The 25,809-nt window shown below is 39.0% G+C and overlaps 1 protein-coding gene and 1 non-coding gene across 2 annotated transcripts in view; both read left to right on the top strand.

Moving 5' to 3' along the window:
• MOXD1 (monooxygenase DBH like 1) overlaps window positions 1–25,809 on the top strand; it is a 72,611-nt gene that overhangs the window by 28,193 nt on the left and 18,609 nt on the right. Inside the window, 5 exon segments of the mRNA XM_029943229.1 lie at window positions 20,291–20,470; window positions 20,761–20,863; window positions 22,355–22,521; window positions 23,571–23,762; window positions 24,936–24,995. Coding sequence (XP_029799089.1) covers window positions 20,291–20,470; window positions 20,761–20,863; window positions 22,355–22,521; window positions 23,571–23,762; window positions 24,936–24,995 — 702 coding nt within the window.
• On the top strand, window positions 10,590–10,692 carry LOC115297267. Its single transcript, XR_003911368.1, has one exon. It is a non-coding gene; the product is annotated as a U6 spliceosomal RNA (small nuclear RNA).

Here is a 25,809-nt window from a genome sequence, read left to right as displayed (position 1 = left end):
AAAAGTAAAATGGCTCTCTGAAGCATACTGTAATATTAAAGTACAAAATTATTGAACCTATTTCAGCTCCCTCTGTAACCATCACCACCCTTCCACGACTCCACGGCAGCCTGCTCAGAGGAAAGAGGAGGCAGGTACACTTTCCCAGAGAATGGCGCCTTGCGGTCAGCCCCCGGTGCCCGTTCGAGCCTGCCGCCCAGCAGCCGTGCAAGTTTGTTCAGTTCACTTAACTGTGCCTCAGTTTCCTGGTCTGGGCAACAGTGAGAGTAATACCTGTCTCCAGAACGCAGGAAGATGAAAAGAAATTACATATGGTGATACATGCATTGTGCCTGGTACATGTAAATGCTCACAAGTGGTAGCTATTCTTGGTGCCGTAGCACCTCCATATTGGCCATGGGACTCCTCTTGTTACCAGGCCATAGAACGGAAACCCCCTCCCACTGTGCCACGTTCATCCTTGGATTTTCAGCCTGGGGCACACTTCCTGATGGTGGTGCTCAGTGAGGGTTTGTTGGATTAATGACTCGAACCTAGACTCAATTCAATGATGGTGAGTTGTAAACAACGTGTGGACTGTGTAACTAATTTAAGAGCCGAACTGAACAGTCCTGCTCTGCTACTTGCACACCTTCGTAGAGAGACCCAGACATGCATTTATTATCAGTTCTAAAGCAACATTGTTCGATATCAAAGAGAAAAACACTCAACATCAGTTTCTCCTGTTATTATAGGATAAAACAGAATATACTTTACATTTAAATTTAATTTAAAATTAAAGAGCAATGAATTTAAGACCTCTGGATAAAATCCAGCAACAAGTTCTGCATGAGGCAGTGTTATTAATTTGTATTGCCTACAGTTAGGTCTAATATTTACATTGTGCCTGAAGGAATGAGAAATGTCATTCAATGATGATTTCTCTACTCTTAGAAGAAGACAAAGATGGTTCATTTATTAAATTTCTCCAGGAAATATAATCCTTAAATTATGACAAGTCAATGTTAAAATAATATACTTTATTTGATACTGCCAAATTATTATGGTAAATTATATACAAACACAAGTACTAGAAGTTTTGGGACATGAAAAGTTAAAAAAATTTTAATGTTTATTTATTTATTCTTAAGTTTTTAAACATTTATTTACTAATCAAGAAACAGAGAGAGACAGAGCAGGAGGAGGGGAGGGGCAGAGAGAGAGGGAGACACAATCTGAAGCAGGCTCCAGGCTCTGAGCTGTCAGCACAGAGCGTGATGTGGGGCTCAAACCCAATAAACTGTTAGATCATGACCTGAGCTGAAGTCTGATGCTTAAACGACTGAGCCACCCAAGCAAATGTTTATTTATTTTTGAGAGACAGAAATAGACAAGAGTATGAGCAGGGGAAGAGCAGAGAGAGAGGGAGATGCAGAATCTGAGCTGTCAGCACAGAGCCAGACACGGTTTGAACTCACAAACCGTGAAATCATGACCTGACCCAAAGTCGGACGCTTAACCAACTGAGCCCTCCAGGTGCCCTGAAAATAAGTTTTCAAAAGATAGTTTTACAATATGGACAGTTAACTTGGTTCTTTTTATGTGTAAGTTGTATTGGAGTAAGTGAAAAATGAAGTTGTTTTTCTTTCCTCTAATTTGGGGTTATGACATTTTATCATAAGGATCATCTGTTAGTAATTGAGTCCTGTTCTTTCATGGATGGAATTATTAGGCCTTTGAACTGTAAAAAGAAAAAAAATCACACAACAACAACAACGACAAGCAGACTAGCAACCATTACTTCAAAGGATATTACAAAGTGAAAAACAATCTGGAGACAGAAAATGTTTGCTGCAGAACGAAGGAAGGTCTGTGTCTTTGTGGGGACCCTCCCTAGTCAGGGGTGAACCACATACGTTCCCATCTGCCGTTGGGCTGTGAGGTCTTGACGACAGGTTTGAGATAGAAAACGCTTGTTTTTTATTGTTTTTTCTTTTTGTTTTTCTAAGAGCCAAAAACCCAGAAGATATTATTGGGTTTGCAGAGGGTCAACATATTGTTCTAGAAACCTAGCCCCAAATACATCCTGGTCAATTATTTCTCTAAATAACAAGTTTTAATTTAAAACATTATGAGAGGAAATAGATTAATTTGCATTGTGTAGGGAAAGAAACATTTTGAAGGTTCTTGGAGACTTCGTTTTATATGATTAAGTATCATAGCATAGCATAATTCATATGTAATACCATAGATAGATTATGCATGGGAAATATGAAAACTAACATTTGATGAATGCTTGGTATATACCATGCACTATGAGGGGTTTCCCAATATCTCATGTAATTTTTTTTTTCTTAAAAATTTTTTAACTTTATTCATTTTTGAGAGACAGAAGCAGAGCATGAGCAGGGGAGAGGTGGAGAGAGAAAGGGACACAGAATCTGAAGCAGGCTCCAGGCTCTGATCTAACAGCTCAGACTCAGGAGCTGTGAGATCATGACGGGAGTTGAAGTCAGACACTCAACCAACTGAGCCACGTAGGCGCCTGTCTTGTGTAATTCTTAAGATCACCTTGTGAGGTAGGAGATAGATAATCTCTAACTCACGTATTCATTAACTTGTCAGGGACAAGCTTGTAGATGATGAAACTAGAATTTTAAGAATATATTATAAAATTAGTATTTGTTCACTGTAAAAATTAAAAAATTCACACAAAAAAATTCAAAGGCCATGAAGTGAAAAGCAAAAAGCTCTAACTTCTACCATTCAAGTTCTACTTCCTGTAAGCCAAATTAATATTTTCTTGTATCTTTCTGAAATTTTCTTTTTTTAATGTTTATTTATTTTTGAGAGAGAGAGAGACAGAGTGCAAGCAGGGGAGGGGCAGAGACAGAGGGAGACACAGAATCTGAAGCAGGCTGTGGGCTCTGAGCTGTCAGCACAGAGCCCAACACAGGGGTTGAACTCACAAACGGTGAGATAGTAACCTGAGCCAAAGTCAGACACTTAACTGAGCCACCCAGGTGCTTCTGAAATTTTCTATATGTATGCAGTCATACACCTTTATGTTCATGTTTATTTCTGTGTATATTTTCATTCCTTTTTCTTTATATTTATTATAAAATTTAAGTTTGTATTTTTAAGTTTTAAATTCATAAAGTTCTGGCCTTTATTTTTATTTTTTTTAATGTTTTATTTATTTTTGAGAGAGAGAGAGACAACATGAGCAGGGGAGGGGTAGAGAAAGAGGGAGACACAGAATCTGAAGCAGGCTCCAGACTCTGAGCTGTCAGCACAGAGCCCGACATGGGGCTCAAACCCAGGAACCGTGAGATCATGACCTGAGCTGAAGTAGGATGCTTAACCAACTGAGCCACCCAGGCGCCCCTGGCCTTTATTTTTATTTATTTTATTTTTTTAAAATAGTTTATTGTCAATTGGTTTCCATACAACACCCAGTGCTCTTCCCCACAAGTGCCCTCCTCCACCACCTCCACCTCTTTTCCCCCCTCCCCTTCCCCTTCAACCCTCAGTTCATTTTCAGTATTCAATAGTCTCTCAAGTTTTGCGTCCCTCTCTCTCCCCAACTCTTTCCCTCTTCCCCTCCCCCTGGTCCTCCATTAGGTTTCTCCTGTTCTCCTGTTAGACCTATGAGTGCAAACATATGGTATCTGTCCTTCTCCACCTGACTTATTTCGCTTAGCATGACACCCTTGAGGTCCATCCACTTTCCTACAAATGGCCATATTTCATTGTTTCTCATTGCCATGTAGTACTCCATTGTGTGTATATACCACATCTTCTTGATCCACTCATCAGGTGATGGAGATTTAGGCTCTTTCCATGTTTTGGCTATTGTTGACAGTGCTGCTATGAACATTGGGGTACATTATATTTTTTGACACTTAGTTTTTACATTAAACGGTATGTCCTGGAAATATTCCACTACAGTATGTATAGAATAATCTTATTTTTTATGACTGTCCAGTGGTCCATTGTCTAAATTTAATATAATTTAATAAAGAGCAACATTAAATTATTTTCAGTTTTATGCCATTTACAAATTGTCTGTATTAGTCTGCTTGGGAAGACTAATACAGAACAAGTCAATTTATTGTTTAAAAACAGCTGCTGTAACAAAATACCATAGACGAAGTAGCTCAAACCACAGAAGTTTGTTTCTCATAGTTCTGGAGGTGGAAAAGCCTATGATAAAGGTCCTGGCAAGGTGGGTTTTATTCTGAAGTCTCGTATCTGGACTTAGTAGTTACGGCTACCTTATCACTGTGTTAAAGGAAGGAGCCCTCTACTTGGCATAAATGTTGCTGCTATTGTCTTCATTGTCTTGCTAAGACACTTTGCTAAGTGAGTGCTGCTTCCAGTTCTTTCTTCTCTTAACCTTTAATTCACCCCTCCAGGATAAGAGAAGGGTCACACAAAAATAAAGTAGTAGTGCCTATGCATTTTATTGCAGATCTGTCTCCTCTGTCGTTCTGTGATGAACTACATTCCTATAAGTTCCACCTTTTATGCATTCTTGTCCTCCGTAAGACATGTTGATCTACATGTTTCTCTCTGCTCTGCGTAGGATTGGAAGAAATCCATAAATACTCATACCTCTGATATACATATTGTTTCATTGAAAGTAATAAAATTAGTTTAGAGAACTTTATTTCCTGCAGAGTGAAACAGTAAAAATTACATCTACTTTCCATGAACTTTCAATTCCATGAATTGCCATGAAATGCAGACTAACCTGAAGAACAAGTCAATTTATTGTTTAAAAACAGCTCATACTTATAAAGATGTAAGCAAGAGCATACCAAAAAATAACTAGCAAGATTTAGTCTTGATCTTATATTTTCATTACAACAGTTACAACAAATAACACAGTCCTTGAAAAAGTCTGCTCCACATAATGAATTGTCAGCAAGTTGGCAAAACAGCGAGTTGCTACTCCAAATAAGGAGAGAAACTCTTGTGTATGCACTAATTACATTCAATAAAAAAGTACTAAGTTGTACAGAACTGAGTATAGTTTGCGACGACTTGATACAAATGATTATGTGCTAGACCCATTTTTCTCCTTTACTTTTTATAATGGATTAAAAGTTGATTTGTATTTTTATTTCGTAAATAAGAAAACTGAGTTTCAGTAAAGTTAAGCAATCTGTCTTAGGTCACACGGCCAGTAAGTGCCAGATGTTGAATTCCAAACCAAGTCTTTGGCCTCATGCTACCACATAGTACAGCCTCCTGAAAGAAGCTTAGAGAAACAAGGCAAATGTGTGCCAAAGTAATCAGAGAAGGTATCCAGGGGAAACAAAACCTGGGCTTTCAGGAGTGAGTGGGAGGACACTGGGTGAAGAAAACATGGAACAAAACCATGGAGGTAAGAACAACATGGTGTATAAAAGGAACGGATCCTTGTGACTGGGAATTCACGCACAGGGGACTATGCAGGTAACACGCAGCAAACCACGGAAGATCCTGCACGTTAGAAAGAAAAGTGCAGACTTGATTGGCTATAGAATGGGTGGTGTGGAGCCACTGAATAGTATCGACCAAATGTAGAAGATTAAAAGTGATTTGGGAAGATTGGTTGGGATATGGGGTGTTGTCTAGAAAGCTACCTCTTAAGCATCCAAGAAGATAAGTAGGTGGCTATTGGTGTCCCCAGGTGGGATGTCTAGAAGTGTGGACTGGGATGAATGCTGTGCCTGGAGAATAACTTGAAAAATATTTTGAAGATGAGAAATAAAAATTAAAATGAGTTATATTGTTTTGGCACGTTCTAAATATTCAGTGTTCTCATGAAGCCATGTGGTTTCCAAATACATTATATGACACAGCTACTAGTTATTTGGGGAACTTCTTTTTGTGTTTTTCAGAAGTCTGGATTTACAAAACTTCTGACTTAATCCAGACTTGGGTAGTCAGCTCAGTTTTCATGGGCTACAGAGGGGAAGGAAACCAAAGGTGACTGAAGAAAACAATTGTCATTGCTAATTACTATCAGCATCAAACTCATTTTTATTTCAGCTGAATGTCACTTGGGGTCATTTCAAGCAAATCCCTCTGTCCAGAGATCTAGGATGTTTCAAGAGCTACAGGTTCATTTTGAGCTTTGCCCTTAATATTGTGTGGGCCTCATCCTTGGGCATCCTTTTCCCTTATGGTAGAAAAATGGCAGCCCAAACTTCTGAAATAGCACTTTCTCTTTTATTTTGGGAGGACAGCTCTTCTGTCAGCCATCATGTAAAAGTCCCTGTGATTTGACCAATTTAAGTTCATTTCAAGATAGGGATCATATAGATGAGTTTAGGCCACTTCCCTTAGAAGTGGGAACCATTCTTCATCATATGGTATGGCTTAGCCAATTCAGGATCCTGGTATTTTTTCTGGGGGAACTGATGCCGGAAGGCAACCAAAAATTATTCTCTGGCCTTCTCTACCTTTCGAGAATATAAACTACATGACTGTCAGATCCATGTTTGTTTACTTCTTGGCATCTGACAAAGAGCCAAATAGGTGGGGTATTTTTTTTTAGTTAGTTGAGTGAATAAATGAATGAATGAAGAATGAAAGAATGAATGGAAGGCATCTCTTTGAGAGAAAAGATTTTCAGAGCAAATGCTAAGGGAAATCTATATTCAAAACTGTGCATAAATCTATACAAGATGTGTCAGTGTAGGGGTGCCTGGGTGGCTCCGTTGTTTGAGCATCCAACTCTTGATTTCAGCTCAGGTCATGATCCCAGGGTCCAGTTCCATGTTCAGCATGGAACCTGCTTAAGATTTTCTCTCTTTCAGGGTATCAGGGTCGTTCAGTCAACTAATTGTTCAACTCTTGATTTCAGCTCAGGTCACGATCTCACATTGTGTCCCACATTGGGCTCTGTGCTCAAAGTGTGGATTCTGCTTGAAATTCTCTCTCTCCCTGTCTCTCTGCTTGTCCCCTGTTCATACATTCTCCCTCTCTCTCAAAATAATTAAATGAACTTACTAAAAAAAAGATTCTTTCTCTCCCTCTGCCCCTCTCCCCAGCTTGAGTGCTTGCTTTCTCTCTCTCTCTCTCAAAATAGAAAAAATAAAAATTAAAAAATGAAGTGTAGCTACATTTCTTTTAGAGGAAAAGGAGGTCATATTTCAGAAAAAGTTCTCTGTGTAGAAAATACTATTATATAAAAAACTTTGACAGTCAAATCCTAAATAAATTGACATGGCACACATAAGTACATGTTTCGTATGGTTACATATTTGCAATAAAGCATGTGATGATGGCAATATTTTTTGCCTGAAATTCATAACATAAAAGTCTAAAAATTAGATTTTGAAATACTTGAATTTGTGAATAAATTACTAGTATGGATTTGTTATTTATTTGGACACAATGTTAAAATTATATTTAAAACCCAGAATCCAACTTTTAATAAAAATACATAATTCATTGAACACCTACAATGTGTCTATTACTTTAGATATGCCAGCTATTTGATTCTCCAGTAACCTTCTAACTAAACCTTATTATCACTATTTACTGATAAGGAAACTGAGACAGAGAAGTTGAGCAACTAGGAAAAAGAGATGGAAAGTCCCATAACTGTCAATTCCTTTTTTGTGGTGGGAATAATTAAGACCTAGTCTTTTAGCATGTTTGATGATCATATAATGACAGTCATATTACAGTATACAAATGTTTTTTTAAGTTTACTTTTGAGAGAGAGATGGAGTGTGAGCAAGGAAGAGGCAGAGAGAGAGGAGACACAGAATCTGAAGCAGAGTCCAGGCTGTGCACAGAGCCCAAAGTAGGGCTCGAACCCACAACCCACAAGATCACGACCTGAGCCGAAGTCAGATGCTTAGTCAACTGAGCCACCCAGGAGTCCCCACAGTATATAAACATTTCAAATCAACATGTTGTCCACCTAACTTTACACAGTGTTGTATGTCAAATATACTTCAATGTAGAAAAATAAGTAAGAAATAAACAGAAAGTAATGGGGCAAGATTTAAACCCCCAGATTAGATTCAAATCCCAAAACGTGGTTCAATAAAAGGCTCGTTCATTACGCTACTTGTTTTGTACTGGATTCTCAGATGCAGTTCCTCAAGAAGAAGAAACAAACTTCTGCATGTGTGCAAATGACTAACTAAAGAAGTGCCAGGAGAAAGCATGAGGTGGGAGAGTAAGGCTAAGGAAGGGAGAAGCCAAGCAAGGGTGTGATTGCGCTGTATTTCTAGCTTTAACCTAATCCCATTGTTTTAGCCCACTCAGGTGCTCCCACAGAGTACCACAGACTGGCGGCTTATACACAGCACAAGTTTGTTTCTCACAGCTCTGGAGCCCAAGATCAGGATGCCTGTGGGTTTGGTGTCTGGTGAGATCTACTTCCTCATACACGGCTGTCTTCTCACTGGGTCCCTACATGGTAAAAGGAGCAAGGGAACTCTATGGGTGTCTTTCATAAAGGCACCGAGCCCATGCCTGAGGGGTCTACCATCATGACTTAATTGTCCCCCAGAGGCCCCACCTTCCAATACCATATCTTGGGAGTTAGAATATCCACATATGAATTTGAGGGAGACACAAACATTCAGTCCATAGCACCCATGGAAAACATACATTTTGTTTAGCGTTGTCCCTTTCACTTTCTTAAGAGTAATGTACATTGTTGGGCACTTCTTGCTCCTTGGAAAGTGAGCGCAAGATCAGGCCTTTTAAGAAAGTCACAGGTGCAAGTGATTGGAAGTGACAGGTATATAGAAAAGGTTAAAGAAACCCGGAGGGACCTTGGAAGAGCACTGACACTCCCATTTACTCTCCTGCCATTCAAGATAGGAGTACAGCAAAACCTTGGATTGCAGTCACTTGTTCTGTGAGTGTTCTGCAAGACGAGCAAGCGTTTCTAATAAATTTTAGCTTGATGAACAATATCTTGCAATAGGAGTAGTACATGATGCCAAATGTCACATGATCACAACTGAGCCAATGGTTCTTCTCTGTCCGCCTCTCTCTGTCTGTCTGTCTCTCACTGTGGGATTGTGGGTGACTGTCACCCATGCTCGGATGCTTGGTCTCAGGCCACAGGGTTTGGCAGAAATCAGTGATTTTTCAGAACATTGGAAGGTGCCCACAACTGGCACTAGTAAATTTTTGTCACTTCAAACACCTATGGGCAGTCCTTTGCTTTTCTGTACAAGAGTATGCTTAGGAACGCTTTACATCATTGTAGGGCAGGCTGCCTGCAGCTATAGATCCTTCCCTACCTTATTGCCAGCTACATTAAATACAGTATATGACAAGAATTTATTAATTCTATGCTGTAGTGAACATCGTGCTAATGCATACAATGGCCCCCATGCAGAAAAAGACTCCATTGAGCCTGCAAGTAGCAATGATTCCATTAGTGATAGTGAAAGTCATCCTACACAGTAACCCTCCACCCTCTTGTTTCCCTCACACCGGACATGAAGGTTTTCAAAGGTAAATGCAGGTTAACTTATTTTCCTTTCTATTTTGTATTTTCTTTATTTATTTTGTATTATATTACAGTATTGTAATCATTTTTTATGGATATTTTTGGGTTGTGGAAAGAATCATCTGAATTTCCATGATTTCTTATGGGGAAATTTGCTTTGATATACAAGTGGCCTGGATTACAAGCATGTTTCTGGAATGAATTATGCTCACAAATCAAGGTTTTACTGTACATCAGCATGGTGGTTAAGGGGCCTGATTCAGGTCACCAGTGGTCAAATCCGGGCTCTGACAGTTGGGCACATTTCTTAACTTACCTGTGCGTTATTGTCTGGATTTATAAAATACGTGATAATTCTGTTACCTAAACTCAAGAGGTTGTTTTGAGAATTTTATATATTATAAATATATAAATATAAATATAAATATATATATGCATGAGTGCCCTTGAGAGAGTTATAGAAGTTTTATTATCTATAGCTAAATATATGTGAATCTTACTTTCGGTTTTACATTTGTACGGTAAAGAAAATTGGGCAGGAAGGATGGAGTATCCTCTTGACTTGTTCAGGTATACTAGCTTCGTGTAAGAAAAACAGGAGGTTATTAGAGCTCTTCAAAGCTCTAATAACTATATCTATATAAATGTATATGTATATATAATGATGGAGAGAAAGCCAGTGTGCTGTGACTTGCTCGCAGTGATGTCACGCAGCTATTTAGTGGCACAGCCAGAAAGGGACCTCAGTCTCTTGACCATTAGATCTCTCACTATGTCTTGCGGGCCATATTGGTATTAATGTAACATTTCTTCGAGGAGCTAGGTGACCTTTAGTTTGCTGAATATCTTCGTTAACTGAACATTAATATTTGTTGGTGTAAGGCTAAAAGCAACCTTAGAGTTCATGAATAATCTATAAAAAATTCAAAGAACAATATCTGTACTAAGAATGCTGTTATAAACTTTCTTAAAAATATTTTTAAAATATTTTATATTTATATAATTTTATATAATTGAGGTGTTTGGCAAAAGAACTTAACTAATTCACATTCAGAAATTGATAACTATAAACCATATTTTTAACTCTAAGGGTCCTTGCGTATTCATCAAGTAAAACAGCTTTCATAGTGCTTACTTTGGCAACACATACTAAAATTGGAACAGCACAGAGAAGATTAGCATGGGCTCTGTGCGAGGATGACACGCAAACTTGTGACGCATTCCATGCTTTTAAACAACCTACTTTGGGCATAGAGGATTAGTAGGAATGTAATTCATGAATCCGTGGCCCTTGTGACGTTCAAAGAAACAGAAATAATAAAGTCTTCGCTGATCAAAACTTGCATAGTTCTATACCAAATACCTCTTCTTGAATAATACATTTTGCATCCAATGTAAAGAATCGATAGACTCCCAGTATTAATACAATATTACCAATTTTTGATATTATATTTTTGTAGAATTAATAGTTGCTATGACTAGAAAAAACCAAAAGGATATGCTTTGGTATTTTTGAAAAACATCCTAATAAGCTAAAACTTAAGAATGATGCGTGGGGGAAGAGAAATCTCCTTGTAGAAAGTTGCTCTCCGCCTGTTTTGTGTCCTAGTGCCTGCTGGGTTCTAGTTGACCTAACACTTCTCCCAATCTCCCCCAGACTCAGAACTGCAATCCTAGCCTCTGAAGCTGTTTGTGGTGCTGAACTTGGATTGCCTACCACAACCTCAGAAGCAGCAGATTTGGGGATTTTTTTTTATTGGTTCTCTTAAGGGTTCGTGCCTTAACACTAGGTCTGGATAACACATCCGTAATCTTGCAGCTGGATCCAATCTGAATGAACGGTTCTAACTGAAATTTCTCCCTCTGAATAAATTGGAAATTGAAACTGTTTTGGTTTTATTGCATCACAAGACCTTGAGACATTACAGTTGATTTAAAATATAAATTGTAGTGATAAAACTGGAGTGGAAACATACAAAGATATAAAGGGGGGTGCCTGAGTGGCTCAGTCAGTTGAGATCCAACTTCGGCTCAGGTCATGATCTCATGGTTTGTGAGTTCAAGGCCCTTGTCAGGCTCTGTGCTGACAGCTCAGAACCTGGTACCTGCTCTGGATCGTGTGTCTTCCTTCTCTCTGCCCCTCCTCTGCTCTCTCCCTCTAGCTCTCTCTCTGTCTCTCTCAAAAATAAATAAACATTAAAAAAAATTTTTTTAATACACTGAAGGTACCATAAAGTCTGCTGTTGCCATAAATGTAATCACTAGCTTTTAAGAGGAACTAAACTTGGAATAAGTTCGAAAGAAAATGTTAAGGTTCAGAATTTGTAGGTCCACAGGCATTATATTTTAAACAAATGCAGAAAATGAATAGCGCTGACATTCTGCTACTACACTTGTGATTGTATCTAATACTGTTGGAAATATCTTTATGGCACATATGTGAAACCAAACACATGGTTTAGAACTCGTGTAGACTGATGTTGCCTAATCTTGTTCTCTAATGAGGGTCCCAGGAGGTAAAGGCATGACATATTTTCAAATCATGTCCAAGTACAGTTCCCTGGTAGGACCAATCACTTATTCACAGTCATTACTGGGCCCGATTAAACTGGAAACTCACTTTCCACAGGGACAAGAATACCAGGATCTATACCATTAATTTATTGAATATGACATCATTTCTCTTTTTGCAGAATGGAACAAAGACATAAATGTGGCATTTAACTATTTTTACTGTAGGAAACATAGGTCAATTTGATACATCCTTGTTATGCTGAAGAAACAGACGTCCCTGAATGGTTGTGGGCTGTGGTCATCTTTGATGGCATCTGGGGTATGTTTTGTGAAACTGAGGTGGTGAAAGTTTTATTTGTTGAGACCCCTCGTGTTGTCATTTTAGATCTTGCCATAGGTGTCAAGAGTGACTGTCCCAGTCTTTGAGACTGAAGAAAATGGAGTTGTTGACTGTTGCACAGTGCTGGTGGAATGGTCGTTTGTACAGCTGGAGATCACAAAGCCATAAAGGTGCAAGAATATTAAGAAACAGGGGCACATGGGTTTGGCTCACATCATGATTTCAGGGTTCCTGAGTCTGAGCCCCGTATCAGCAAGTCAGGTTTTGCTTTGAACTCTGACCTTTTTCAGAGTGGATTACCTGTGAGACAGTGATACCATTTTCTTGCTCAGTTTGGTTGTCTCCTCTCATAGGTTGGATGTATTGTCATGCTAAAAGAGCTCTCCTCATTAGGGATGAGGAGAAGGAAAGAGAGATGGGTAGATACTATCCACTATCCTGTCCTACCACAATCCCATGAGCACATATTACCATGATTCTATAATTGTCTGTCTACACTGCTAGCTCTGGCTGAAATATTTTCACAGGCAGCATTGCATTATGACCCAGCTACCCTTTGGATAACCTCTGTCAGAGATGGTTTGCTGGCTCTTACATGGACAGCAACCTGTGCCTGGGGTGTGGATGGAAAGCAGGGTGACAGGAACAAGAATGGGCAGGAAGAAGAGTGATGGAGATTTACCAAATTTCCAGCTCATTACGGATTTCATCCATCACCTCTCTCCTTTTGTTTTAATTTTTAATTTATTGAATTGCAAGTTGTTTTTGGAGAGCTGTGCCCTACTCATGTTTCAACAAGCAACATCTTAAATAGGTAGACTTGGAAGAGTAAGTGTAGGAAAATTGCTCATAAGAGCTCTAATAACCTCCTGTTTTTCTCACACCTGTTTTTCTCTCATACTTGGAATGCCCTTCCTGCCCACTTATTTTTACCCTCCAAATGTAAAAACTAAAGTAAGATACACATACACTTAGCTATAGATAATAAAACTTCTTTAACTCTATCAAGGGTACTTGCATATTCATCAAGTAAAATAGCCTTGTGACTAAGTAACTACATGGAATTATTTAACATCAGTCATGTAAGGGGAAACAATGTATATTTGTAATAAGTTCTTGTCACAAACACATGCAGGGATAATCATCACCTAGGTATAAATGTACAGATCTGTGAATTGTTAGTTTATGATGAAAACATTTGAGAGCCGAGGATGTATTAGCTTCCTAGGGAGGCTATCTATGGGAGGTGGCCACAAGCCGTGTAGCGTGAAACACCAGAAATTTATTCTCTCACAGTTCTGGAGGCCAGAAGTCCAAAATCAAGGCATCGGCAGGGCCATGCTCCATCCAAAGTCTCTAGGAGAGAACCATTCTTTGGCTTTTCCAGCTCTGATGGTCTCTGGGTTTCCCTGACTTGTGGCAGATTGAGTCCAATCTCTGCATCCATCTTCACATGGCCATCTTCTCTGTATGTGTGCCTGAATCTGAATTTCCTTCTCTTTTCTCTTCTGTAAAGATGCTAGTCATTGGACTGAGATCGGTCCTAAGACAGAGTAACTTCATCTTAACTAATTACATTTGCAAAGGCCCTCCTTCCAAATAAAGTCATATTCCCAGATTCTAGGTGGGCATGGATCTTGGAGGGACACTATTCAACCCAACACAAGGGAATTAAGTAAAAGAAAGCTATTTCTTGGAGTGCCTGGATGACAGTTAACCATCCGATTCTTGATTTTGACTCAGATCATGATATCACGTTCCATGAGTTTGAGCCCTGAGTTGGGCTCTGCATTGTCAGCACAGAGCTTGCTTGGGATTCTCTCTCTCTTTCTCTCTCTTTGCCCCTCTCCTGCTCTCTCTTTCTTTCTCTCTCTCTCAAAATAAATAAACATTTAGAAATGTATATGTATTCATATATGTATTTCTTTATTTTAAACTTACTTATTTTGAGAGAGAGAGCGAGAGAGCATGTGTGCATTCAAGCAGGGGAGGAACAGGAAGAGAGAGAATCCCAAGCAGGCTCTGCACTGTCAAGCGCAGAGCCCAACCCAGAGCTCAAACTCACAAACAAGGAGATCATGACCTGAGCTGAAATTAAGAGTCAAATACTTAACCAACTTAGCCACTGAGGCACCCAAATAGATATTTCTTTATTGTTGTTGAGGTCATTGGTATTTGAAGTTTGCAAAAGCATGTGGATTCTTATGTTTGCCAATGTTCAGTGGTATTTTGGGAGAAGTCCTTTTGGAACTGAATCAGTTTCACAGTAGGTGGAGGTACAAGACCATCAGGCAGGCACAATTTTGTCAAGGATGCCAAAAGTTTAATGACAGAAAGACAATGTACATTTCCACTAAGATTTTCTTACCTTAGGTTTTGATACAGTGCCTTGGTTCTAGGTTCTAAGGAATTCTGAAACATTTAGAAACTTTTTGTCTTACCCCATCTAATCCTGTTCTAATCCCCGTCTAATCCTATTATATAGAACAAGGTCACACCAAGTAAAATTCTTTGGATCATTTCATTATATAAGTTTTAAATTTTTCCAAACATATTGTGTCCTTTTATGAAATTCCACCCCAACTTTGCCCTCATGCAGTGGCAGAGTGAATTGAAATTCTTCCCTCTCCTACCAAAATAACTGAGTCCTTTACCAAGACTTGATTAGGAGGTTTGCATAGATTCTAAAACGTTTGTAAGGGGAGCAAATTGCTTTCATTTTCTGAAACTTGTACTGTGCAGCGAACAGGTTATGTGCTTCCATAGCTAAGGAACCGAACACGGCAAAATAAAGATCAATGCATGGGAGTGCAAATGTGAATCATGACTTTTGAGCTCTTATATGAATGGCTGTGAGAGTATCTTGAGTATCCCAAGTGGAGGATCAGAAAGGAGAGATTACAGGATTGATATGCAGCTGTTAAGTGTCTGAGTCGACTGTGAGGGGCTGGTACACAAATAGTTCAATAGTCTTTCTGGCTTCAGAAAGACGTGGTATGTTGAGGGGCTGGAAAGGCGCTGGAGAACAGGAAAGAGCGACTGAAAGAGAGTTTTAGAGGGAGCACATCCTGGCTGGTTCCACATGCAGGCTGGGACAGTGGGATTGGGTTGCTGCAGTGGGGTGCAGGGTAGGTCACTGGAGTTGAGACAATCAAGAAATTAGGAGGCAATGGATTTGATAATTCATTGGTGGAAAGACTTCATGGAGTGACTTCATTTCCACTCAACAAATATTTATTAAGCAGTCTGCATGTTGCAGTGATTATGCTAGACATATTGACCTGAAGAAAGAGGGTAAGACAAGATGATGGGGTCATGAGAACAGTATAATATTTGGTGCTTTTCAATACCCAGTTTTATAGTTCATATTAATTTCCTCCTTGGTCTTGGCTATCCTTAGCAGCTCTCTTGTTTGATTTTTTTACTGCTAAGTCTTATCAAGAGTACTTCAAAGTCCCAGTTACCTGAACTAACTGGAGACTGTTTTACTCTTTTTTAATTTTAATTTTTAAAAATTTATTTATTAAATTCAAGTTAGTTAACATATACTATAGTATTGGTTTCAGTAGAACCCAGTGATTCATCACTTTATATATAACACCCAATGCTCATTCCAACAAGTGCCCTCCTTAATACCCATCACCCATTAAGCCCACCCTCCAACCTCCCCTCCAGCAACCCTCAATTTGTTCTCTGTATTTAAGAGTCTCTTATGATTTGCCCCCCTCTCTTTTTATCTTATTTTTCCTTCCCTTTCTCTGTGTTCATCTGTTTTGTTTCCTAAGTTCCACATATGAGTGAAAGAATATGATATTTGTCTTTCTCTGGCTGATTTATTTTGCTTAGCATAATACAGTCTAGTTCTATCATGTTGCAAATGGCAGGGTCTCACTTTTTTGATTGCTGAGTAATATTCCATTGTATATATGTATATATCACATCTTCCTTATCCATTCTTCAGTTGATGGACATTTGGGCTCTTTCCATAATTTGTCTGTTGCCTGTTGATAATGCTGATATAAACATTGGGGTGCATGTGCCCTTCAAATCAGCATTTTTGTATCTTTGGGTAAATACCTAGTAGTGGAATTGCTGCATCATAGGGTAATTGTATTTTTAATTTCTTGGAGACATAGGGTTCAAGAAGAGACCATTTTACTCTTAAGAATCCATCAGGTGGAACACCTCCTCTCCACCTCCTTTCCACCTGTGATTTCTTTTCTTGACTGTTCCTTTACTAGGCACTGGGCTGATGGAAAACCTGCAGCTGCCAGGCCATCCTTTCCTGGCCTCTGTTGCGTATGAAGGCAGGTGTGTGGAACTGTCGTCCATTCTGGACTATAAATACCTCCTATGTATGAGAACACAGTAATCAATAACACGATTTGATATGTCATCGGGTGTATGTATCATTGCCACCCACTTCCATGTGCACTACTTCCGATTCCTTTTATTTATCGCTTCTGTGGTCTTAGAGCCAACCTAAAACAAAAGTTAAATTAAATGTTTGTCCCAATCTTAGAAATACCAATTTATCCACATTTGTATACATTATGTTGCCATGACCTCCTTTGGCAATTTCTAGAAGTTTAATTTTTGTTTTAATAGAGGCAACCGTTGGCATTCCCATTTAGATTGTGATAACAACGTGACATCTCAGAAGCAACCAAAATAAGTTGCCCTTTTAAAGTGCTACCGCTGACAGCAGTGATTCACTACATGATAGCTTTATTTGTCTCAGAAATATTTCTCATATAAAAATGTGTAACAGCACCACTAATTCAACGATGCAATGATGCCAAAGGAAGAGTCTTCTAGTGCGGACGGTTGCCGAATACCCAGGGAAGAGCAGTGTTTATGCTGGCATTCTAACTGCAAGCAGGACATATCACCGAGCGCCTCTCTCTCCGTCCTCTGGCACTCTCCAGTCTCTGCCGTAGCCGTATTTGGGCTAAGGAAGAATGTTGCTAAGGAAGAATGTCACAACAGGTGCTGTGACTGCTTCAGAGACTTGTGGAACTGGTTGAGGAAGCATCAGATAATGAGCAGTGGGCTTTTTTGGGATCGGTAACCAACATCACTGTGCTTGGTCAGCGCGGCAGGAAGCTCTGTGGGAAATTCTGCTCCATGTGGGGCACCGAGAGCCAGACCCACTCTGGTTGAGGTGCTCCCGTTCCCTGGAACTTGACCCCTGCACTGAGCAGGTCATGCCTTCCCACCAGAATATGCTTGGGGTCTCCCTTAAGTATCCTACACGGTCATTTTAAAGTTCCTTCTCCAAAAATGCTTCTGTTCTTCAGAGTTTGGTAACCTGTACTTTTCCACTGACTTCAGTGTCCCCTTAGTTCAGAAGTTATCCTTCTGAGACACTGGTCTTTCTCAGTTTGCACTTTCCAGGCCTTCTTACTTTCTCCTGTGATCAGCGCTCAGGTTTGCATGCAGAATGTCTTCTTGTTGTTTTATACATGTATTTTTTTTTTCTTAGAAAAAGCCTCCAGGCTGTACCCTCAGTTTGTAATCTGGAGATCAGATTACAGTTTAATTTTCCTTGAAGACCTCACCAGGTTTTGAGGAGAGACCTTGTTATTTGCTCTTCTTAGGAAAGAACATATTGAAAGGCCACACTCTGTCTCCTCTTCCTAAGGGGTAAAGGACACTGGAGTGGGGTGAGGGCAGGAGATCGCCCTCCAGACATAAGGCTGTCCCAGTCTTTCCTCCCGCCATTCACAGGCAGCAGCTTCCAGGTCCTGGTGCCTCTCCAGTGTGTCCTTCTCCAGTGATTGCAGCAGGAGGAGTACTGACTCTGGGGTCAGACCAGTCAAGTTTCAAATCCCCGTCTACTGTTACCTGGCTGTGGTATTTTGGGCTTGTTGCCTAATCCTCTGTCTCAGTTTTTCTCACCTGTAAAATGGAGACAATAGTATGCACCTTATAGAGTCACTGTAAATATTAAAGGAAATGTAGCAAATGACTAATCTATTTAGGCACATAGTAAATGCTAAGTAAAATACAGCTGTTACTATTATTATTCCTAGAATGCACTGGTAGTTTGGAAGCCTGGTGTAGGTTTCGGCATTTCCTATATTAAAAACAACGGCAAAAACAACACTTGCTCTTAAAAAACAACACTTCTTTCAAGAAGTTTAGTGACGCTCTTTCAAAGCAGACACCACCCACTCACACATATACTTTATGCGCATTCTTAGCTTTCTCTGTCTGTGCCTAGATGAAGACCATCTTGTTTCCGTAGCTGCCTTGGCAAGAGCCAGGTTTTCTTTAAAGCCCTAATGGCTCCTTTCTAGGACCTACCTTATGGAGCTCGGTACACGCTACAGGTTCTGTCTAAACTGATAAGGCACTTAGCAGAATGTCTCACGTCCCTGTCTTACCGTGGGCATATTAGCAGTGCCCTGTCCTGCTTGGAGTGCTGATGCACCCGAATAAGTCAAGTCTCACAAGAGACCTCCAACTAGACGTGGAAACTAAAATCTAAGAGGAATCCTAGGTTACCTCTGTGTAATGTATTATGCAAGCATGCTTGAACAATAACTGTCATTTTCAAGCAAAATAGAAAATAGGTTCTGCCTTCAGGGTGCGCAGTCTTTTAGAGATGAGACAAGTGCAAACAAAGCCGTGCACAGTGTCGTTTCTGTGAATGCGATGTTAAAAATGTACATGTGGGCTAGCTCCGGCATGACTCACGACAGCACACAAAGGCAAGCTGGATTTAAAAAGTTGAACCCCCGGCTGCCTATTCAGATCTCTGCCTACTACTTACTGCTTCCCTGTTTGGCTGCTTAGAGTTTCTGATTTAAAAACAAGAAAGAAAGAAACAAAAACTATGTAGAAAATCAAAATAGAAAGGCTCAGGAGCCAAGAGCTGAAAACACTTCATCTTTATAAGCACGTCTAAAGCGGAGAACAAGCAAGGGTTTCAGAATGTGTTCACCTGCATTTGAGTCGTCAGGGCTAACGATGGAGGGTTGAGCTCTAAGATGGGTTAAGTCTTGGAAGTTTAGGGACAGACCACGGTTTCTTTAGCAGATGAATGGAGGCTCAAAGGACCCTGTGGCTGATGGAAACACCGATAGGATAGCCCAGCTAAGCTAAGTACAGACAGGGCTCCTGTGTGTCCTCTGTAGGTAAGGGACTTCGGAACCTTAGAATGTGCTCAGCTCATTGTGAGTTCCTGGGCTGAAGCGCTAGTGTTATGAAGGGAACTTCAGGAAGGAGAATGGAAGGAGCATATGCTGTCAGCAACTTTATCGCTCCTTCTCTGTTCACTGGTTTCTACTTTCCCGCTCCTAATATGAGCAGTGTCACAGGGGCATATTACAACTGTGGTGTTTTCTCTCCCAAATTCTAATAGTAAGATTCTTATTAGAATTTGATTTTAATCTCTAGAATAAAAATATCCATTATTGCACTCTGCTTTGTGCCCAGCACTATGCTTAGCATCAGGTAGATATATAGATGATAGGTATTAATAGATAGACAGAGAGATAAATAGATGAATAAGGCATTAACTATCACCTTCAGTAGGGATGGATAAAGATAATAATTTGCAGTGAAAGGGAGGGAGTCTGAGGGAGTTTATGTCTATGCATAGCCTTAATTTTTTTTTCCTATGTGGAAAAAAAAAAAGAAAAGAAAGGAAAAAAGAAAGGGGACAAGGTCAAAATAGCCTAGAAGAAAGGAACTTTGAAACAGCTGCCACGCAGAATGAGAAGGAAAACAAACATTAGTAAATCCTCTGATTCTGGGAGGAAAGGGTTATCTCATTTGTGTTGTTGCCATTGTTACCATCATCATCATTGTTTTCATATCCAGAACTTGAACCCTGTCATAACCTTTACCTAGTTGAGCAAAGGGTTCCTTTGCAAGACTGCTAGTCCTCTTTGCCGGTTTTGTGCTTGTCGTAGGGTCTTGTAGGGGGTCGACTTACCACATCCTCCCTCTCTTTTGTGCTGGTTTAGGTGGAGCCAGTGATACACAGAGGCCACGAGAGTCTGGTCCACCACATCCTGCTCTATCAGTGCAGCAGCCACTTTAATGACAGCGTTCTGGACTACGGCCACGAGTGCTACCACCCCAACATGCCCGATGCTTTCCTCACCTGCGAGACCGTGATTTTCGCCTGGGCCATTGGTGGAGAGGTGGGGCTGATGACTGACAACTGAGATGCGACATAGTCCACCGATCATGTTGGTTCCCCTGCAGTTCTCATACTTAGAAGTGAAGCTTTGTACACTATTTCTGACCTGAGGATGGCTTATTTTTCTTTCCATTGGCAGTGATTCTTCCCTTAAAATTTTAAATTTCCTGTTATTTTATCCACGATAGATTATGGGGTTCTGGGATATCTTTGAGAGTGGTTGGTTTTTGAGAGGAATAGAACTTTTAGGGACTTTCATAGGGTATGTCTCACAGAATTTTCCTTATTTAGGGTTTTTCCTATCCACCTCATGTTGGATTATCCCTTGGCACACCGTTAGATCCCCGCTACGTGCTCCTGGAAGTCCATTATGACAATCCGACATATAAGGAGGGTGAGTTCATTCTTCATATAGTTTACCTCTGATTTTTAAAAAGTTTTAGAACACCTAACTTAATAGGGTTGAAATAAACTAGCATCTATTGTTAGAAAGAATCAAGCTATGCATTTGCCACCCACATTAGGCTACTCCTTAGAGTGAATGAGGGTACTATTAATAATTACACCTCGACGACAGTGATTAACTGGTACTGAATCAGGCAAATGGGCACATGTGGTCACTGATCTTAAAAAACAATTTGCATGGTACTTTCCAGAAAGTAGAATAATAGATTTTTCTCTTTGTGATGTAAATTTGTCTCAAATACATGGTGTTTATGAAACATTTTCTTTCTAACTGTATATATGAAAATGTATCATTCATCACACTAGGAAATATTAAGATTTTGTTGTGTGATAGGAAAACCATAAATATGCTTAAGAAATACGCAGTGACACTTTAATATGATATTGAAATGAAGAGAGGAGTGTACTTATATTTGATTTCTAAATCTACTTCTCTAAATCTACTTATGTAATATTTCAAAACCAAAAAGTTGAAAGATTTAATATGAAGCTATCAACAGAAGCAACCGAAAGTTACTATTGTACATTGATTTGTGCAATGATTCAGCAAATACTGAGCACCAGCTTTGTCTTGGGTCTGTGCTTAATGATATAATGTGAGCAAAAAACAGACACCAAACCACCCTCATGGAAATTATGGTGTGGTGGGAAGAGAAACAATAAAACTAATCACAGCAATTAATACAAATTTATGTATATGTCGGTTTTTCCAAACCGTCAACTTGGCAGTCACAGGTAGCTAAGTCACCCCTGCAGAAAGTGATCAGCTAATTTCAAAGTCAGTGGAACAAATTTATGGAGGGTTTGGGACTCCTACTTCCCCAACTATGAAAAGTGTCACAGCAAGGAATGTGTCTTACTCATCTTTCATCCTCACGTGCCTATTATTATGCTTGATGTTCACATAATAAATTACTATTTTCTGTTGATTGAAGGACCGTTTGTTGAATGATTAAAAGAATGGTGGCAAACTATTAAAAAATTTATCACTATTCTATTAGCAGATGGTTTCTAGACTAAGGTGTTTCCCCTCTATAGAAATGTTACTGAACTTTACCTGAAAACAGTATAATATAAAACTTATGTTCAGTTGTTCTACATTCTGTTGAATGACTTTAGAATTTTCCTTTTGCCTTTATGTTAGATAATTGTGGACTATATCAGCTAGACCACACAAACATTTCTCCCATGGTGTGCTGTGTAAGTCAAAAATGGTCTCAGACAATACGGCGGCTCGTCTTTTAATTCCTATTTGTGAAACTGAATGTTGCCTTTCAGTAATCTTTACTTGTAATTCTTCCCCTTATGAAGTTTTAAGGAAAATGAATAAACCCATTTCAACTGAATGTTTAGAACCTTATTTTAATTTTAATTTTTTTAAGAACTCAAACTCACTTTTAACTATATGTTCTTATTCCAGGCTTAATAGATAATTCTGGGCTGAGGTTATTTCATACAACAGATATAAGGAAATATGATGCTGGGGTGATTGAGGCTGGCCTCTGGGTCAGCCTTTTCCATACCATCCCGCCAGGGATGCCTGAATTTCGGTCTGAGGGGCACTGTACTCTGGAATGCCTAGAAGAGGTATGTGGAGCATCTGGCTACTTAGAGATTAATCAATGCTCTTAAAAACTGTGTTTGGAGAATCTCATGTTTATTAATATTTATCTTTTTCTTATTGTCATGTTTTAAAGCCATTTTATCATGGTGGCAAGACATTTGATGGTTTTTTAAATCTTGAAGACTCTAGGAGTAGAATTCTAGAGAAGAATAAAATCCAGGTGTTTTCCTTCCAGACCTACTTCGTATTGGATGCTTTGTTTTATCTTCGACAAGTTCTACCTTTGGTTACCTAGTTTCTTTTTCATACCTCTACTATTATGTACATTTGGTTTTTCCATTATTCATTTTCAATTTTTTCTCCTTTTCTCTGCTTTATAGTTGCCCTACTTAAACCAAAGAGCAAGAATACCGAATATAAAAATAAATATTGGATAAGAAAAAAGAATTTAAAGTGTTTATTCAAATATTAAAGTATTAAAGTTCTTTTTTCTTAAGCAAACATATTTCAATCATATTCTATCAAAATCTTTCTGAATCATAAGAATTGTAGATAGATCGCAGACTGTTGAAGGGGAAAGATTAAGCCCTTTGCGTTATTTAGACCATGATTCAGATTGACATGACATCGTTTACTAGCTGTAGGACATGGGCAATTCACATAATTCCACTTTTCCACTTGGTTTCCTTATCTCCAAAAGTGGGAATAATTTGTCCTTTTAAGAGTTTCCATTTACAGGTCACTAATATGCTGGAATCTTTTTGCCAGGGCTTTGATTGACTCTTTACCTCCTAAAAGAAGGGAAAAGATAACATTTAGGAGTGGCCCCGTAGGTCCGCAGTAAGCATCCATTCCCTTTCTTAGCTGCCCTCAAACATTACTTCACAAAGCTAACCCTGCTAGGAATAAGTCATGAAAAATCCAAGTTCAAAATGTTTGGCTGCTCAAGCATTCACTTAAATTGCTCTAGATTTTCTTCTTAGTTGTCCCTCCAAGTCTCTTTTACTGTGAACTGTCTGAACATGCACTTGTTTGGGCTAATTGTGTCTTCCTCTGTGTGCCCTGCCCGTAGGCTCTGGAAGCCGAAAAGCCAAGCGGAATCCACGTCTTTGCTGTTCTTCTTCATGCTCACCTGGCTGGCAGGGGCATCAGGCTCCGTCATTTTCGCAAAGGGGAGGAAATGAGATTACTGGCTTATGATGATGATTTTGACTTCAATTTTCAGGAGTTTCAGTATCTTAAGGAAGAACAAACAATCTTACCAGTATGAATGTTTTCTTCTCTTTCACGGAATATTAGAAGAGTCAAGACATCTACCTACTGAGATTTAGCAAAGTTTCTATGTGAAAAGTGAATTGCTCATCGTCCTCACATTCTTTAAGCCACCCACCGTGGGTGTTGCACAACCCAGAGGGAATGTGTTTGATCTGCTTTCCAAAATCAAAACTCATTTTTCTTACTATTCCCAGGGGCAGCTCAAGTTGTTGTTTTAAAAAGAAAATAAAAACTTGGGTTCTGAGTACCAAACACTACTCTCTTCTTAACTTTTCAGTAAACCTTGGAGTTGCAGTTCTGATCATGGAAAAAAATCAGAGATTTTTTTAAGCCATTGGATAGTTTAGGGAAGTTACGTTTCAGTAAAAATGAATGTAAGGACAATTCTTTCATTTGACAGAGTTTTCGGACAGAACTAATTATACTATACTCTGTCATCCAGCTTGCAGCAATACTTCGGTTCATGAGGGAAGGGTGGTGGGTGAGATACTGACCTCAGCACCTTCGGAGTTGTAGTCCAGGGAGAACAAATCTAGGGACCGACACCCAGAGCAAGCTGTCTTTGGTCTGTCCATTTGCCTGAGCAGTGGGCCATAAAAAATTAATTTCGTGTGTCCTGAACTGTTCAAAAGGTTAGAAAACACTGGAGCAATAAATTACTATTATTTTGCTTCAGAATTCTGTTGTAAGGAAATAAAGACATGACGAAAAGCCTTTAAATAAAGTAATATAAATGAAGAGCGAATGCAATAACTAGTATCTATGGCTAATATTTATGGAATGTTTAATCTAAGAATTAAATGCATATTATATCACTTAAACTCCTCACAACAGCTGTGCAAAACAACAGCTATTTTATATAATTAGTTTTTAAGTAAATAAATTGTGCCCAGATAATTCTTTTCTCACTTAAGGTCATGCAGGTAGAACATGGTGGCGTTTGGCTGGAGAGAGCCTTATTAGTTTGTTTGTTTGTTTGTTTGTTTGCTCATTATGCTAGCATTCTTAGAACTAAGCAGATCAAAGGTCTCCCTGAAACAAATTGCTTAGTGAATCTACTCATATAGCAAATAAAACTATGGGCCTACAATATTTTTATTTTATTTATTAGATAAATAAAGCAACCTAAAATTATCTGAAAACTTTTATTTTTATATTTTAGGGAGATAATCTCATTACTGAGTGTCGTTACAACACAAAAGATAGAGCCCGGATGACTTGGGTAAGAAAATTTTTATTATTATTAAAATTCATTTGTGGAGAAAGAGAGATAAACTTTGATTTTAGAGGAGGAAAAGTAAAAGCATTCTCATTGAGAGGCAAAATTCCTGAACCTCTTCAGCATGAAACATCATAAAAGTGAAATTAGAGCTATTTTAGCATTTTATCAGGTTAACTAGTGATATTATAGCAATATTTGCAGTATAATTTATTCACTCTTTCATGAAAAGCTATCTTTAGTCTTTTAGTTTTTCTTCACCAAAACTTATTAAAGGCCTATGATCACAAACGACCATCTGCTTGAGTTTGGACTTAGATGAATCAAGACTTCAAAAGGAAGAATGAATTGTATGACCCTAAGGTCAGTCTTCTGACCAAACAGATTCACTGGGGAGTCCTGACAGACTTATGCCTTACCTAGTCTCTTCCAGAGAACACTTCCCACTAACCCGTTTTATGAAGTTAACATACTCTTCATGCTAAAATTTAATAATGACAATACGAAAGAGGTCACAACATGCACTTGATGAAGGTATCTCTGACGGAGTATTGACAAACCAAATTCTGCATCATATAAAAATGAAATGTTAGGGCAAATTTGGGGTTAACTTAGCTAAGGAATATAAAATTGGTTTAAAATAGAAAATATATTAATACCATTCTACATTAAGAGATTGAAGGAAAAAGACATGTGACCTCGTCAATAGGGGCAGAAAAAAAGTTCCTAAAATTTAAGTCAATCATTAAAAAAAAGAACATTTCACAAACCAGGAATAGGAAAGAATTGCCTTAACCAGATGGAGCTTAACTATGAA

This window comes from Suricata suricatta, chromosome 7 (assembly GCF_006229205.1).
Source record: "Suricata suricatta isolate VVHF042 chromosome 7, meerkat_22Aug2017_6uvM2_HiC, whole genome shotgun sequence".
NCBI lineage: Eukaryota > Metazoa > Chordata > Mammalia > Carnivora > Herpestidae > Suricata > Suricata suricatta.
Note: the sequence above shows the minus strand (reverse complement) of the source record. Positions and strands in the feature narration are given on the sequence as shown.